Consider the following 15,804-nt stretch of genomic DNA (forward strand, 5'->3'; position numbering starts at 1 on the left):
AATACTAATTGGCAGAGCTCCTTATGCGCTTTTTTTCTTCTTCTTTTAGAGCTTTCCTTCCTTCAAATCTGCTGAGTTGTCTAGTTCTTAGTTGTCCAGCTAAAACACTTCTTTGCCCTTCGCCTGCTGCTGAGGTGTCCAGTCTTGGACTCCGTGCTGGTAGTATCTTCAGCAAAAATGCCATCCTGTTTATCGTGGTATGGGTGGAGAGGGAAGCACTTCTCCAGTTGTGAGAAGTGAATCTGATTTTGCTGTTAGTTACACCTCCTGACCCGTCCTTGTACTCACACGGCGGCAGGAGTTCGCTCCACGTCTGGTCAGTGCTCTCAGGCACTTGGACCGCTCTGTTTCAGCCTGTCCTGCTTGTTCTTGAGAACAAATCTGAGCTTAAACTTCATTGCACCTCAGGTGTTTAGAGACAAGCTTGCAGGCAGCCGTAGGCTTTGGAGCGCCTTGCAGATTGCCGAGCGAGTAGGAGGAGGGCCTTGGCTTGTGCTGCCTGTTAGCCTGGACCTGAGCGTGCATCCCTCGGTGGCGTGGGAGCACAGCCATCCTGGCCTGGCTAGCTCCGCCTGTGCCGGCAGTGGCAGGGCAGACAAGCGTCCAGGTGTTTTCCTGGGAGGATGCAATGTTATATGACACAAAGCATTAACAGCTTTATAAGTACCGCTTAGGATCAGCAAACAAAGCTCGAAGCCTTGTGGGGCACTATGGACAGTCAGTACCTCCTGATGAGGTTGTCCCAGGGGGCTGCTGGAGTTTTTCTGCTTCACAGTCTGACCGTACTGTGGCAGAGCCAAGAAAGGGAACCCGGCTGGATTATTATTTTATTTTATTTTTTTTTAGTTATTGGATAAAGTGCTTTTGGATTAAACGCTCAAATGACGTGATATCTCTTTTTGGTTTAGGATGTTTGGATGTGAGGTGTATGCACTATTCAAAAACCTTCAGAGTAAGTTATCCCTTAATATATATGGATAAGACAACCATCCAATATGTGGGAATCCTTGTGGTTCCAATGCTTAGGAGACCTTTCAGAAAGGGCGTTGGAAGCCCAAGTTTTCCTCCTTCATGCTCCTTTATTACTAACCACTGGGATACAATGTTTAAGGAAGGGAAGGCCAGGCCCTTTTCTCTTTCGTGAATGGTACTCAGGTTTCCCCGTGGCTGTATTCTAAAGTGTGTTTTAAAAGTTTAAATGCTAAGATGTCAACCTTATTGAATCTTTTCTTAATATTTCTGCTTGCAAATACTAAATGGATTGACTGAATTCCTGGAATAGTGTTTTTGGTTCAAGCTGCGTTTTATGGATGTTAATAAATTAATTGCTAAAAAAGCCCACAGAAACAAACCTATTCCCAATGAAAATATACTATGAGTACCAGAGCAAGAGAAGTGAAGTTACTCTTGATCTAAGGAGTACTACTTACTGAATAATCTTCCTTTAGAAAAGAGGTATGCGATTTAAAGTTATTCTGTTGTAATCTGTGAAGGTGAAAAGATGTTTAAGGCAGTGAACTCTTACTGAAATTAATATTTCTACTCTTTAAGTATTTTAGCTTCAAAAACACATAGGTATATGGGAAGAAAATAATTACCTGTAGCTCATTAGCTCTGTTCAAGCAGCTGGAAAACTTTATAAAAATTAATAATTTTCATCGTGAAACGTAAAGTCTAGGTTGTAAGCTGTAGTATTCATTTGGTGCAGAATCTCAATTGAAGCTGACGGAGGACTTGCAGGGTAGAGGTTGAGCAAGCGCCTCCAGAATTAACCCACCGCTATCATTTAAATTTATTGTCTTTAAACCTACAAATAAGTTGATCTTTGTAAAAGTGTCATTATGATGTAAATGTATCAAGCCTCACCCTAAATTGATTTCCTTTTTCCTTTTAATACAGATTCCACAACTAGGAGAAATACTAACAGATCTCAGAATTTAATGAGTGCATTGATGTGGTGGAAGTTACTCTTTTAAGTTTATAAAGTGCAAAAGTTCCAATAGTCTCTTCAAGAGGAAAAGGATGAAGGTGCTTAAAAGCACTGCCAGATGTACTGAGATGGAAAATCCAGTGGCTCTTGCTAAAAACTAAAATACCGCTGGAAATATTTGCATTACTTTTCATGAACTAGAGTGGAAATGCTAGAGGAAGTAGAAAATAGTTCTGCTACATATGATTTTCTGCAGGTTATGTTTGTAACTATGAAAAATGGAAGTAGATTTTTATGCTGGTTTAAATTGCTGAATCACAGTGCTTCCAGTCAGGCTGGGGAGACTGAGATCAGCAGGGATTTCATCGGACTACGGATGCAAACCCTGTACTCAAAGAATAGTGCCTGATAGCGGTTTGCCTATATCAATAGAAAATATCTCTACTGTAACACTGGTATGAATGAATACGGACTGTAGAACTGATGATGGAGGCTTAAATGCCTTTCTAAGGACTAACCTTGTGAAAAGAGCAGAGCCAGAGAATCTTTTGAGGTATATTGTTTATTATGTACCTACTGTACTCAAAATATACCACTGAATTCCCCCTCGAACTTAAGCATGGGGAAATTGAGTGCCAAGAATTGCAAGTGCTAGCATGCAAAGAAAACCAATTTTCATTGCTGCAAATCTCTCGTTTTGACTTTACAAGGAACTTTGGTGTCTCACTCTGTAGTTAGGACTATCCAGTGTTGTGCTTTCCTTTATAGATATATCTTCCTGGTTTTAATTTGAGGAATTCTGGCAACTTGGTTGAAGCTGCCGCTGTCACTGGGCTGTTACAAATCTTAAAAGTCCAAATGGTTCCACAAAGCGTGTGCAGACAGTCAGCTTCAAGTCTAATGCAGATATATTTATTTCTGTTTGCAGAATCTTAGAATGTGATAGCCTTGCCGATATCCCTGCTAAGAAAAAGCAACATTGCTGTGTCAACATGAACCACAGTACACACAAACCTCAAGAGAACTTGCTGTTGTTTAAAGATCATGCTGCTGATCTCTAGAGCTCGAGTGGCTCCACTGAAGAACGGTCATACTTGTTCAGAATCCCTGTGTTGGTTCTTCCCCCTTGTTTTCTCGACCCTATATAAATATAGGTTATATCTGATAGCGTAGGAAGACACTTGGTGCAGTTATTCTTCACTCCTACATTACTAAGAGTATCAGTAGGGTTATAGAAATATCAAGCCACAGTTGAATGTTCACATGTCCCTGAATGAGGCTAGGAATTGTGATGACCTGTGATCTTACTAAGAATGAGATGTATGGAAGTCTGTTTTAGACTGGTCAATCAAAAAAGCTTTAAAATAAAGAATTTCAATATATTGTGATGCTTTCCCTTTTCTCTAAATTTAGGGCTGTGGTTGATTTACTCTTCAAGGGAAGGGTAGAATTCAGCAAAGAAAAAACCCGCCTAGTTTTGTTTCTTTGTGATTCACATTGAAAGCCTTAAGAAGAAATAATTGACAAGTAGTACTACACAAATATTTTGAGTTTTCTTATAATTTTTTTTCTACTTTTTGAGCTTTTATTATTAGTGTTTTAAGTTTTCCTGTTCAACCTTAATGATTATAAACTCAGTGAAAGATTGTCACATAGTTCTGCTGGAGTTTCCAGAAAGCGCTCAATATTATAGAATTCCACGGGAAATTATGCAAGTTTGCAGGGTTTCAGTCTGCTTCCCTTCCCCCCCCCCCCCTTTTCCACCCCTTCTTTCCCCCCAGACCCTTTTTTAATTGCAAAATTTCATGTGTCTACTTTCCCCTCTTCCCAGGAAGAAGATTTTGGAGGCTGAAAATATAAGGAATTACAGCACTAGGGATATTAAACTAAACCTAATTTAAAGACTTGTAAACAAACTGAATAAAAAGAATTTTCTTTAAATGCCTTTATAAATCGATCAGTTTATAGATTAAAGATTTTTGTGTTGGTGATTGAGCATTTCTTGTTCCAGTTATATTTCCAGTGATTCCTCCAAGAAACAGAGAAAGACAAGCCTGTGCATAGCTGACCTTTCTAAGAAGAAGCAGCAAAATATATTTTGTCTTTAGGGGGGAAAGAAGCCACATTTAAGCAGTCTTTGTGCATCTTGAAGGAATAAGTACGGTAAATCCCATACTTTACTGTGTTATGTAAATCCCTACCTCAAGGCTTTACATATTTAATTAATTTGATTTTTAAAAAAATCTATTCCAACCGAAGTATATATGCAGTTAGAAAATTATATGTAGGTAAGTTGATGTATAGATAAAACGTTAGCATGACAAATAGGCCAAAGTTGCTTCTTATATGGAGAATTACCTCATTTGTCTGGATGATTTTGGCAGTGTTATATGGTTACAAGTTGAAACCAAATAATTGCTTTAAGCGGAGAAAAATGGCATCAACAGTATGAATGTGCTAACCTTTTTCTGCCTTTCTTTTTCACTTGACTTTTGAGGAGTGTGTAGAATTTGGGATAGAACTGTGAATTTATTTACAGGTGACTATTGGATTCTAAGATAAACATTAGTCTTTCAAAAGGGGGATGAACTCCTCCATGTATTGTCATATTTTCTTACGCTCTTGTATCTTTAATTTCAGTCTTTGTGATTGGATGATGACATTCAATGTAGCTTTTGACTGACTGATATTGTCAATTACTTTCAGAACAAATTTGAAAAGGTCCCTTTATTGTTAATGAATGGTCACTCTTGAGTGAAGATAGATGACCTTCAGACTTTGATATTTTTTGTTTAGTGCAAGGGACAGTTTCATAGTATTGTTAAGTAATGCTGAAGACTATGCATGAAGAAGCATTGAGAAATGTCACATGTTATCAATGAGTGTTCACTATTTTCTACTTGGCTTGGCCATGGAATGGCCTGTACAAAGTCTGGTGGTCATGAATTCTCTTTGCCTTGTAACTTGCATAGTTAACACGTACAGAATTAATATCAAACTGACTTTTAGCCACAGGAACAGTAGTGTGGGTGTATGTAGGTGTACTGTTGTGACTAATTTCAACAGCACTTACCATTTGTTTGCAGTAATACTGGAAGTTCATTCATAAAACTGTTGTCCATCTAGGTTGGATTTTTACACTTTAGCTGTTTTTGATGATTCTGCAATGCAGAATATTGTCATGAAGAAACATAGCTCACAGGAAAGTAAAATGCTAAGTATCTTTGGTTGCAGTCTCACATATTTAATTGACTGAAATTCATAGCTCTTTGTCAGAGTAGTTGCCTTTCCATTGCTTCTGCTGCTCTTCCTTCCCTCCTTCTCGATGCCTTGTGTCATCCTTGGAATTTGTATGGATAAACTGGTTCAACTCACTTGAACAGCAGAGAAATAACTCCACAATACTGCTATTTACTGTGTTGCTACTTGCTGTGGGACCAGACAAATGTCAAAGGTGTGGCAAAGTGGATGGAATTTTATGTGTAGGAAATTTTGGTACGGTAGAGCTGGGTTTGAGGGAGAGGGTTTGTGGGGAGACTGGTTGAACATGACCTTCCCCTTCTGGCATAATTCAGCTATTGATTCAGTTCAACTGAAACGCCTTGTTTTGATCTATTGCTTTTCTTTGTATGCAAGAGCATGCTTAATTAAGCTGAAAGTAAGGTTTTTAAGACATCAAAATTTTTTACTGTTGTATGTCTTATTGCATCTTAAATGTCAAGTTTATCACAAGAAGATGTGAATGCTTGATACGTGCTGCCTGTCATAGTTGGTCATCAGGAACTAAGCCACAGTTGCTGAAACAGTGGGCTTGGGTTGACAAATGTTAATACACAGACTCTTAAAGGGGGTGTATAGGGATCTATACATAAACCACAGTCTCTGAAGATAAGAAGAAAGTGATATTTTCAGGCTTGATTTCTAAAAAGCAAAGAACAGCTCAGAAATTTACCTTACATTTGGGTGAACAGGATTGTTATATTTTGAAAACCACAAAGTGAAGAATAGGTGATCTGTGTCACAGCATTACAGATTCATCAAGGAAATAATATTTTGTTTCTCTTAGCTGCTAAGTGATATGAGGCACATGAAATCTCTCTTAAAATGAAGGATGAACTTGTAGAATTTTTGTCTAATTAAATTTGTAGTGAGATGCGCCCTCTCTTCTCAGCAAACTATGTAATTTTTGAATGTGTTTTTAGACTGCATCCACAACGTTGATATTCACAAAACATCTGTTTGTTTCTCAACAGGTATAAAAAATAAAAATGAGTGAACCAGACCATGGAATATTCTTTTCAGCTCATAGGACTAGTGATGTAGGTATGTACGCTATCATGTTCAAATTTAATTGTTTTATCACAATCTAGAATAAAACTACTTATGAAATCCCCTGTGCAATTAATAGCTGCAAATGGAAGCTGTGATAGCATTCTGATCATGGAATCATAGAGTGGTTTGGGTTGGAAGGGACCTTCAAGACCATCGAGTCCAACCCCCCTGCCCTGGGCAGGGCCACCTCCCCCCAGCCCAGGTTGCTCCCAGCCCCGTCCAACCCGGCCTTGAACACCTCCAGGGATGGGGCAGCCACAGCTCCTCGGGGCAACCTGTGCCAGGGGCTCGCCACCCGCACAGGGAAAAATTTCTTCCTGTTATCTAAAACTGTTCCCCCTTGTCCCATGGCTCCCCTCCCTCATCAGGAGTCCCTCCCCAGCTCTCCTGGAGCCCCTTTAGGCACTGGAAGGGGCTCTAAGGTCTCCCCGGAGCCTTCTCTTCTCCAGACTGAAGCCTCCCACCTCTCCCAGCCTGTCCTCCCAGCAGAGGGGCTCCAGCCCTCCCAGCATCTCCGGGGCCTCCTCTGGCCCCGCTCCAACAGCTCCGTGGCCTTCTGCTGTGGGGACCCCCCGAGCTGGAGGCAGCACTGCGGGGGGGGGTCTCCCCAGAGCAGAGGGCAGCAGAGGGGCACAATCCCCCCTCGCCCTGCTGGCCACACTGTGGGGGATGCAGCCCCGGGGGCTGGGGGCTCGCTGGGCTGCCGGCGCACGTTGCTGGGTCATGTTGAGCTTCTCATCCACCAACAGCCCCAAGTCCTTCTCGGCAGAGCTGCTCTTGATCCGTTCAATGCCCAGCCTGTACTCATACTAGGGACTGCCCTGGTGGTTGACTTGGAAAAATCTTTCCACAATGAGGCATCATGTGAAGTTATATTGTCAAACTTTCTGTAGGCATGTGGCAGATGAAAATCCTTAGGGGAATCTTGAAGGAGGACCATGGGACAGCTTTGCAGGATTTACCTTAACATTTTATATAGAACCCCTCTGCAAAACTGTGTGTCAGACATAACACTTCCAACCACTATGCTTTTAATAGTGAATGGCAAAAAAGTCTTTCTCTTAATACCTAATGGGAAGTTTTACTACTAAAGGAAACGAATAAAGAGGTTGGAAAGAGAAGGCCTATTCCCTATCCCTGTAAGCTTCCTAGCTAATGTAAGGTTACTGAGGATCTGTGCTCTACAGCTTTATGGTACTGGGGCAAAAGTTCAAGTAACTTTCATTTCCCATTATAATTGTATCTGGGGCTTTGGCAGATGTTTGTAATAGAAAATTTTGAAAAGGCATTTTAAAAGCTAAAAGTTTAATATTTTATATTTTTATTCATGTGTGTATATTTGTGGGTGTATACATACATATAAAAATACATAAAATTTACTTTCATCGTGAAATATAACACACATCCCATACGTTACCTATTAAAGACAAAGTTTACATCCTATATGCCAAGACCCTGATTTTGGAGTTAATCTCATGTGGATAGACCCTATGGACATTAGAAGATTCCTCAGGGTAAAGTCCTCAGTAGAAGAAGAAACAGATACAGATTGGTAGCAGAGATTCATACTGTTTGTATTTACAGGCTAAAGAAAAAAGCATATTGAAAGAAAATATAAAATTAAATTATTTGGGGTTAGAGGTTTGGAAATTGAACCTGTCTTTCACTCTTTATTCTTTTCTTAGATGTGAGGGACATTATTAAGTTGGTGAAGATGAGTTACCTGAGGAAGTACCTCGGGTACCTGCTTTCTCTAACATTAGTTCTATATGTAGCTACGTATATTTATATGTTTTATATAAAACTTTTTTAAGAGTGTAGAAAATCTCATATTATGTTGCTAAATTAAACTTGGCACTTTCAGAGACAGCTCTAAGGCCTCCAAATATTGCTGCAATATTGTTTGTTAGAAAACAAACATAGTAACGGCATTTTTTTTTATCTAGGTGCCACTAAGTTTAACCTTTTTAAGTAAATGGATTCCCTCTGCTTATTCACTGCTCTCTGAGACATTTTGCTGTGGTTAGAACAGATTAAGACAACCTAGCCAAAGAAAAACAGTGCTTCTCCCTGTCATTTTATAGCATTCCTTGTTGTCTTCGTCTGTTCATTCAGTGGGATGGTTCATTCCCCACTCCTAGTGTTCTCTGCACTGTATTTGTTATTGCTTCCTGTACATTAGTATACACTTTTACATTTTTCATCCTCTTTTTCCATGTTGTTTGTTGTCAACCCTCTTCTCACATTTTATATTGTGAGAAAGAAAGGGTGCAAAAAAGATTGCATGGATTTATTTTTTGATCACGTCTCTTACCCTTACTACACTGTATTGAGGAATAAAGCTGGCTTAGAGAAAGCAGGGTTTCAAAAGGCAGCAGTGAGTGAGAGCTGTCAAACAGGGCCAGCAAACTGTAATTTCGTTGAGTAGTTTAAGGACATGACAATGCTGACATAGACCAAACAAAACTGGTCAGGATATTGCAATTTTGAGCGCCGTAGCCAGATAGGGTTCCTACTCCTGGGTATCTATACCGCAATTCAGAACAAGCGGCGTGCGAGATCCATGCTAGTGATGATTTAGGAACTCCTTCAGGTCAGGAATTGGGAGGTAAGAGTGGCAAGGCTAAAAGCTGCCTGTAGCACGAGGACTTTGTCAATGCACGCGTTGCCATGCGTGTAGCGTGCATGTAGCACACTCCCAAATACATTGGCAACATAGATGCTGAGAGAGGTCTCTGCAGCAGCTGCAACAGGCGCTGCAGGGAGAGATCTGGATCTTTAGCTCCTCTGGAAGATGGCAGCGTCCCACCTTTGTTCTGACACTTACCTGCATCATAGTATGCTGTCCTGGAATTAACTGAGGATCTCTGATGCTGGAACATCACACTATCATGCTTTTCAAAGATCCTGACATTCACAAGCACCGTACCAAGGAGTTGTACTTAATGACTTGTAGCAGTAGTTAATGTCACTTAGTAGCACTAGTAACAGCTACCGATCCTTTTCTAAGGAATGTGACAGGATGCACCTACTTACTTATCTCCCAGGTGCTCCCAGGCATTTGTCTGCAGAGAGCCCGAATTAGGAATGTTGTGGAATTGCTCTGAAGCTCCTGCCGTGCCCTGCTGCTCATGTCTGTGGACGCTGGTGTTACTGCCCGAAATGACTCCTGGCAGACTGGACGTGATTGTTAGGCTGTGGGAGCAGTAATGAAGGAGTAGTAGGAGGAAGAACTGAATGAGTGGCTTTCCACATAGGTTGGTGACAGAACTTTTACTTTGTACATGGAATGATGTTCGATGATCTCTGCTGGACAATGTTGTAAGCAATCTCAGAAAGAAGACAAAAAAATCTTCACATAAAATCTTGCTGACTTAAGCATGAGAGCTTTACGTTTGGATTGATGGGAATACAAGCCCATAGATGAACAAAGCTACCTAAAGGCCTAAAATCTGGGAGAAAGGAGATTATCCATACTAAGCTCCTTGGAGGGATAAAATGGAAGAAATTAGTGGATCAAAATCCTGAATGTTTTTTTTTTTTGTGTAAGGCATATAGAGAATAAAAAGTAGTCATAATAGAAAATCAAAGCTATAACCCGGTTAGCATAACACTGATTTGGTGGAATTAATTTGCATGTTGAGAAGATTAGTGGCGAAGAAAGCGGGATTGACAAGCAGGAGGAAAGGAGGAAGCCTTCCTCTATGTAGCTGTTGTATCCTCTCAAGCTCAGAGAGCAGAACTGCAAAGGGATTGCCTGTGGATAATGATTAGAGGGGAAGAAAGACATGGTTCTGTTTTGGTGGGAGTCTGGCTCAAGCCAATAAACCAGGAAAATCTGTCGATTAATATTGGGCAGCTATGTATCTGAGGCTGCCTTGAGTGTGCTTCTTTCTTTTTCTGTTCACAAAACTTGTTCAGACAGGATTTGCAGCCTTGTTTTTCTGGATTTGCTCCGATATAGCTGCTGGTCTTCTCAGCCCCTTGCTCACCCAGTTTTAAGTGTATACATAATATGCTTTGGATTAAAGTGACCATGAAATGGTGGAAGTTACCATTCTTAGGAAGTTGGCAAGGGGGAAGAGAAATAAAGGTAGTGGATTTTAGGAATGTGAATGTAAGCTCAAAGGAGGACTCCGTGGTAAACTTGTATTCCGCAACTTGTTTGGGGAATATGTTAGAGAGCAGTGTAGAGGAAAGGGACCTGGGGGTCCTGGTGGACAGCAGGATGACCATGAGCCAGCACTGTGCCCTTGTGGCCAAGAAGGCCAATGGCATCCTGGGCTGTATTAGAAGGGGGGTGGTTAGTAGATCGAGAGAGGTCCTCCTTCCCCTCTACTCTGCCCTGGTGAGACCGCATCTGGAATATTGTGTCCAGTTCTGGGCCCCTCAGTTCAAGAAGGACAGAGAGCTGCTGGAGAGAGTCCAGCGTAGGGCAACTAAGATGATTAAGGGAGTGGAGCATCTCCCTTATGAGGAAAGACTGAGGGAGCTGGGTCTCTTTAGTTTGGAGAAGAGGAGACTGAGGGGAGATCTTATTAGCGTTTATAAATATATAAAGGGGGAATGTCATGAGGATGGAGCCAGGCTCTTCTCAGTAGCAACCAATGATAGGACAAGGGGTAATGGATTCAAGCTGGAACACAAGAGGTTCCACTTAAATTTGAGAAGAAACTTCTTCTCAGTGAGGGTGACAGAGCACTGGAACAGGCTGCCCAGGGAGGTTGCGGAGTCTCCTTCTCTGGAGACATTCAAAACTCTCCTGGACGCCTTCCTGTGCAACCTCATCTAGGTGTTCCTGCTCCGACAGGGGGATTGGACTAGATGATCTTTTGAGGTCCCTGCCAATCCCTAGCATACTGTGATACTGTGATATCACAATCCCTCAATGACACTTCTTAAAGGGATCATTGTAAGTTATCTGGGCTGTGGTGAAAGACCAGCTTGGTTAAATCTTCATTGACTTCAAATGCTTTTTCAGCAAAACTACTTCCTCTGGGGTTTTTTGGACAAGAGTCTTTCAATACTATTATGGTCTTTCAAATACTGATGATAGGACTGCAGAAAGGGGACTTTACAATCCATACTGCATGCAGCAGAAATCATATACGATGTTTTCCTTGCAATTTTAGTACCTTTCTCTTTTTTGAGGAAGTACCTTGTTTTCCCGAGGCCTACACAAGTTGATAGAGAAATTATGTTCTTCTTAAGGCTGAAGATTCAATGGGAAATGTAACTGCAACTCATTCTGTTTACATATAATTAGTAGTTTATGTACCTTTTAGAGGAACATTACTTGTATTGCTCGATCCATAGATTGTAATAACTATTGAGGTAGTTTTCCAATTTGTGAATCAGAATGCGTATATTGAAACTTAGGTATTTCCGTATTAGAACTTACTAAAATTCCAGTAAATGCAGTTTAAAGCGAATTATTCTTTCAGTTCACATATAAAAAAACCTTTTTAAACAAAGTCTTTGTAAATAGAGAAACAGTTAATGTTTCGTATATAATTTCTACTATCTTAGGTTTGTTTCAAATTCTTAATCACCAACTAGCAATCTCTGTTATGGAAACCTTTACTGTTTAAAATATACTTTTCTAATTTCTATCTATAATGCTTTTGTTTTATGACTCACGCTTAAAATATTTCTCTAGAATTTAAAATGACTGTATGTGTTTTATGTGAAAACTAGAAAATCTGGCGATTCCTACGAGAAATGGTCTTTGCAGCCAGAAGTATAAACCTGTAGACTACAAACATCTATATGAACTTGCTGCAGTAGAAAAAATGGCATCTGCAAAAATTCAGTTAAAGGTATGATTTTTATGTTATTTGTAAGGTGAATGATTTTAAAATTCAAAGTTCATATTTCTTTTTGCTGTCCCAAGGAATCTGAGAATGAATAGGGATAGCAAATTGCTGTAACAGCGTTCAGCAAAAGTGGGCAGAAGATAAGAGTTTATCACAGTTAGCATTACTGTGATTTGGACATGTTAATGTCAATGTGTGGAATTTCTTTGAATCAGAGATGCGAAATATGTGTGGATTCTCCTTCCTGAAAAGACAGGAAAAGTTTGTACTTGAGTGCTTTGAGGAAATTCATCCAGACTCATTACATAAACTACTCAAAATATTTGGGGTAATGAAGAATTTATGCAAATAAATGGGAAGGGGAGGTTGATTTGGAAAGAAAAAACAAGAAGATATGAAGTGAGAATTTCCAAAAGTCCAGATTAGGTAGATCTTGAAAATGGAAAGGTTTTTATGGCCATAAAATGTAACTGTAGAGCTAGACAGTTAGAAAGGTATAAATAGCTGCAGTATGGCCCAAATTGTAAATAAGAAGGTAGTCTATTTAATACCGGTAAATTTTAATGAAAACTTTACCTCTACTTTTATAAAGAATGGTGATTTATAATGTGTGGACAAAGCAGGGTTGCTAGCAGAATTGAAAAAGGAGGAAAAAAAAGAGAAAAGGTGGGGTGGTCACACTGGAAAGAAGACTAGGTACCAGATTTTCTCCATCCACTAATGCAATTTCACATACTCATATGTTTTCTGTAAGTCTGATCTTAGAGACATTTAATAAATCCATGCAACATTGGGTGGTACCATATGAGTTGAAAATAGCAAAGCAGTTTAGTATATTAAGAAAGGAGACAATTTTGGAAGCATTTTTGTCAACAATACGCTCAAAGTCTTCAATGATGCACAAGTTAATTACAGTATAAGGTGAAAAGAAGAATTTGTAAACCCAAGAAAGAAAATGGAAAGTGGAGACCAGTCTGTGAATATGGGGGAGGACAGGGTGAACACTGGTAGCTCTCCAGGCAGCCTCATTGGATCCTTTACATTAGGCATATGCCAAATGTTACGACAGAGTTTTACCTTTGTAGAAGATGGGCCAAATATGAGAGAAAATGTAGAGAGAACTGAAAAGATTAAGTTATAGCTCAGACATAGCTAACACTTGAATACTGCAGATGACCTTCATCATTATGGTACACCCCCACCACCACTCCCCACCCTGAATAATAAATGAAAAAACTCTCATAAGAAAACCTAAAGGAGCTAAAAATTTTCAAGTATTTCGAGTAAAGGTATTGATTATACTTACTGATGTTAATACAAGTCTATGTAACAGGTAAATGAAATTTGCCAACCTGATACTAAAACTAACTGCAGATAAGAAAACTGCAGGAAGAAATTTTTCACTGTGAGGGTGGTGCGGCACTGGCACAGGTTGCCCAGAGAGGCTGTTGAGGCCCCATCCCTGGAGGTGTTCAAGGCCAGGCTGGACGTGGCCTTGGGCAACCTGGGCTGGTGGGAGGTGTCCCTGCCCATGGCAGGGGTGTTGGAACTCGATGATCTTCAAGGTCCTTTCCAACCTCAACCATTCTATGATTCTATAAACCACTTCATACCTGAGTAGTTTATCTCCTTCAGATTCATACATGGTCTGTTCCAATTTGCTTAGATTTAAACTACCTTTAGGCAAGCAAATGCAAAGGTGCAGATTGGCTTTTGTTCTTCTGCCAAAAACCCAAGCAGGACTTTGGAGCATCATCATATTCTCTTTCTTATTCCTGTCTTTCAAAAAATTCCCCCTCTTTATTTTAACAGAATACTATAATCAATGATGTATATCACTGCTTTGAAAAGAGACTTTGTAAAAATCACGGAATCACGGAGCTTCAGAGTTGGAAGAGACCTCTAGACATCATCCAGCCCAACTCCCCTGCTAAAGCAGGATTGCCCGGAGCACATTCCTCAGGACTGCATCCAGGCGGGTCTTGAAAATCTCCAGAGAAGGGGACTCCCCCACCTCCCTGGGCAGCCTGTGCCCGTGTTCTGTCACCCAAACCGTAAAGAAGTGTTTCCGTGTATTTGAACGGAACTTCCTGCGTTCTAACTTGTGCCCATTGCCCCTCATCCTATCACTGAGAACCACTGAAAAGAGCCCGGCTCCATCCTCCTTCAACCCACCCTTTAGATACTTGTACGCCATAATAAGGTCTCCCCTCAGCCCTCTCTTCTCCAGGCTAAAGAGTCCCAGCGCTCTCAGCCTTTCCTCATAACGGAGATGCTCCAATCCCTTCATCATCTTAGTTGCCCTTCACTGGACTCACTCCAGCAGCTCCCTGTCCCTCTTGAACTGGGGAGCCCAGAACTGGACACAGTATTCCAGTTGTGGCCTCACCTGCGCAGAGTATAGAATCATAGAATTGTCTAGGTTGGAAGAGACCCTTGGGATCATCGAGTCCAACCATCTACCCTACTCTACAAAGTTCTCCCCTACACAATATCCCCCAACACCATATCTAAACGTCTCTTGAACACATAGTAGAGGGGGGAGAATGACCTCCCTCGACCTACTGGCCACACTCTTCCCTATGCAGCCCAGGATTCCATTGGCCTTTTTGGCAACAAGGGCACATTGCTGGCTCATGGATAATTTACTGTCTACTAGGACCCCCAGATCCTTCTCCTCCGAGCTACTTCCCAGCAGGTCCACCCCTAACCTATACTGGTGCTTTGCATTCTTCCTCCCCAGGTGCAGGACCCTGCACTTGCTTTGGTTGAACCTCATTAGGTTCTTCTCTGCCCAGCTCTCCAGCCTGTCCAGGGCACGCTGGATGGCAGCACGGCCCTCTGGGGTGTCAGCCACCCCTCCCAGTTTGGTATCATCAGCGAACTTGCTCTACTAGGACCCCCAGATCCTTCTCCTCCGAGCTACTTCCCAGCAGGTCCACCCCTAACCTATACTGGTGCTTTGCATTCTTCCTCCCCAGGTGCAGGACCCTGCACTTGCTTTGGTTGAACCTCATTAGGTTCTTCTCTGCCCAGCTCTCCAGCCTGTCCAGGGCACGCTGGATGGCAGCACGGCCCTCTGGGGTGTCAGCCACCCCTCCCAGTTTGGTATCATCAGCGAACTTGCTGAGGATACACTCTGTCTCCTCATCCAGGTCATTAATGACTATATTAAGCAAGATTGGACCGAGTATTGACCCCTGGGGGACACCACTGGTTACAGGCCTCCAACTAGACTCTGTGCCGCTGATCACAACCCTCTGAGTTCTGTCCCGCAGCCAACTCTCAGTCCACCTCACTGTCACCTCATCTAGCCCATACTTCCTCAGCTTCCTAACGAGGATGTCATGGGAGACAGTGTCAAAAGCCTTGCTAAAGTTAAGGTAGATGACATCCACGACTCTCCCCTCATCCAGACAACCAGTTATAACATCATAGAAAGCTACCAGATTGGTCAAGCATGATTTACCCTTGGTAAATCCGTATTGACCACTTCCAATAACTTCCTGTTCCTCAACGTGTTTGGAGATGACATCCAGAATGAGTCGCTCCATTACCTTCCCAGGGACAGAGGTGAGACTAACTGGTCTGTAGTTCCCTGGGTCCTCCTTCTTGCCTTTTTTGAAGATCAGAGTGATGTCAGCCTTCCTCCAGTCCTCAGGCACCTCTCCTTGTTCTCCATGACCGTTCAAAGAAGATGGAGAGTGGTCTAGCAATAACATCCGC

General features: G+C 41.5%; 1 protein-coding gene across 1 annotated transcript in view; it reads left to right on the forward strand.

The window, feature by feature from the left end:
• The window catches only part of CCDC148 (coiled-coil domain containing 148), a gene marked incomplete at both ends in the record, with an annotated part of 85,448 nt that overhangs the window by 12,884 nt on the left and 56,760 nt on the right, over positions 1 to 15,804 (forward strand). The window contains 2 exons of the mRNA XM_082483428.1: positions 8,805 to 8,870; positions 11,960 to 12,081. Coding sequence (XP_082339554.1) covers positions 8,805 to 8,870; positions 11,960 to 12,081 — 188 coding nt within the window. The remainder of the gene's footprint in view (positions 1 to 8,804; positions 8,871 to 11,959; positions 12,082 to 15,804) is intronic.

Source organism: Vanellus vanellus, assembly GCF_965231255.1.
Source record: "Vanellus vanellus genome assembly, chromosome: 5".
NCBI lineage: Eukaryota > Metazoa > Chordata > Aves > Charadriiformes > Charadriidae > Vanellus > Vanellus vanellus.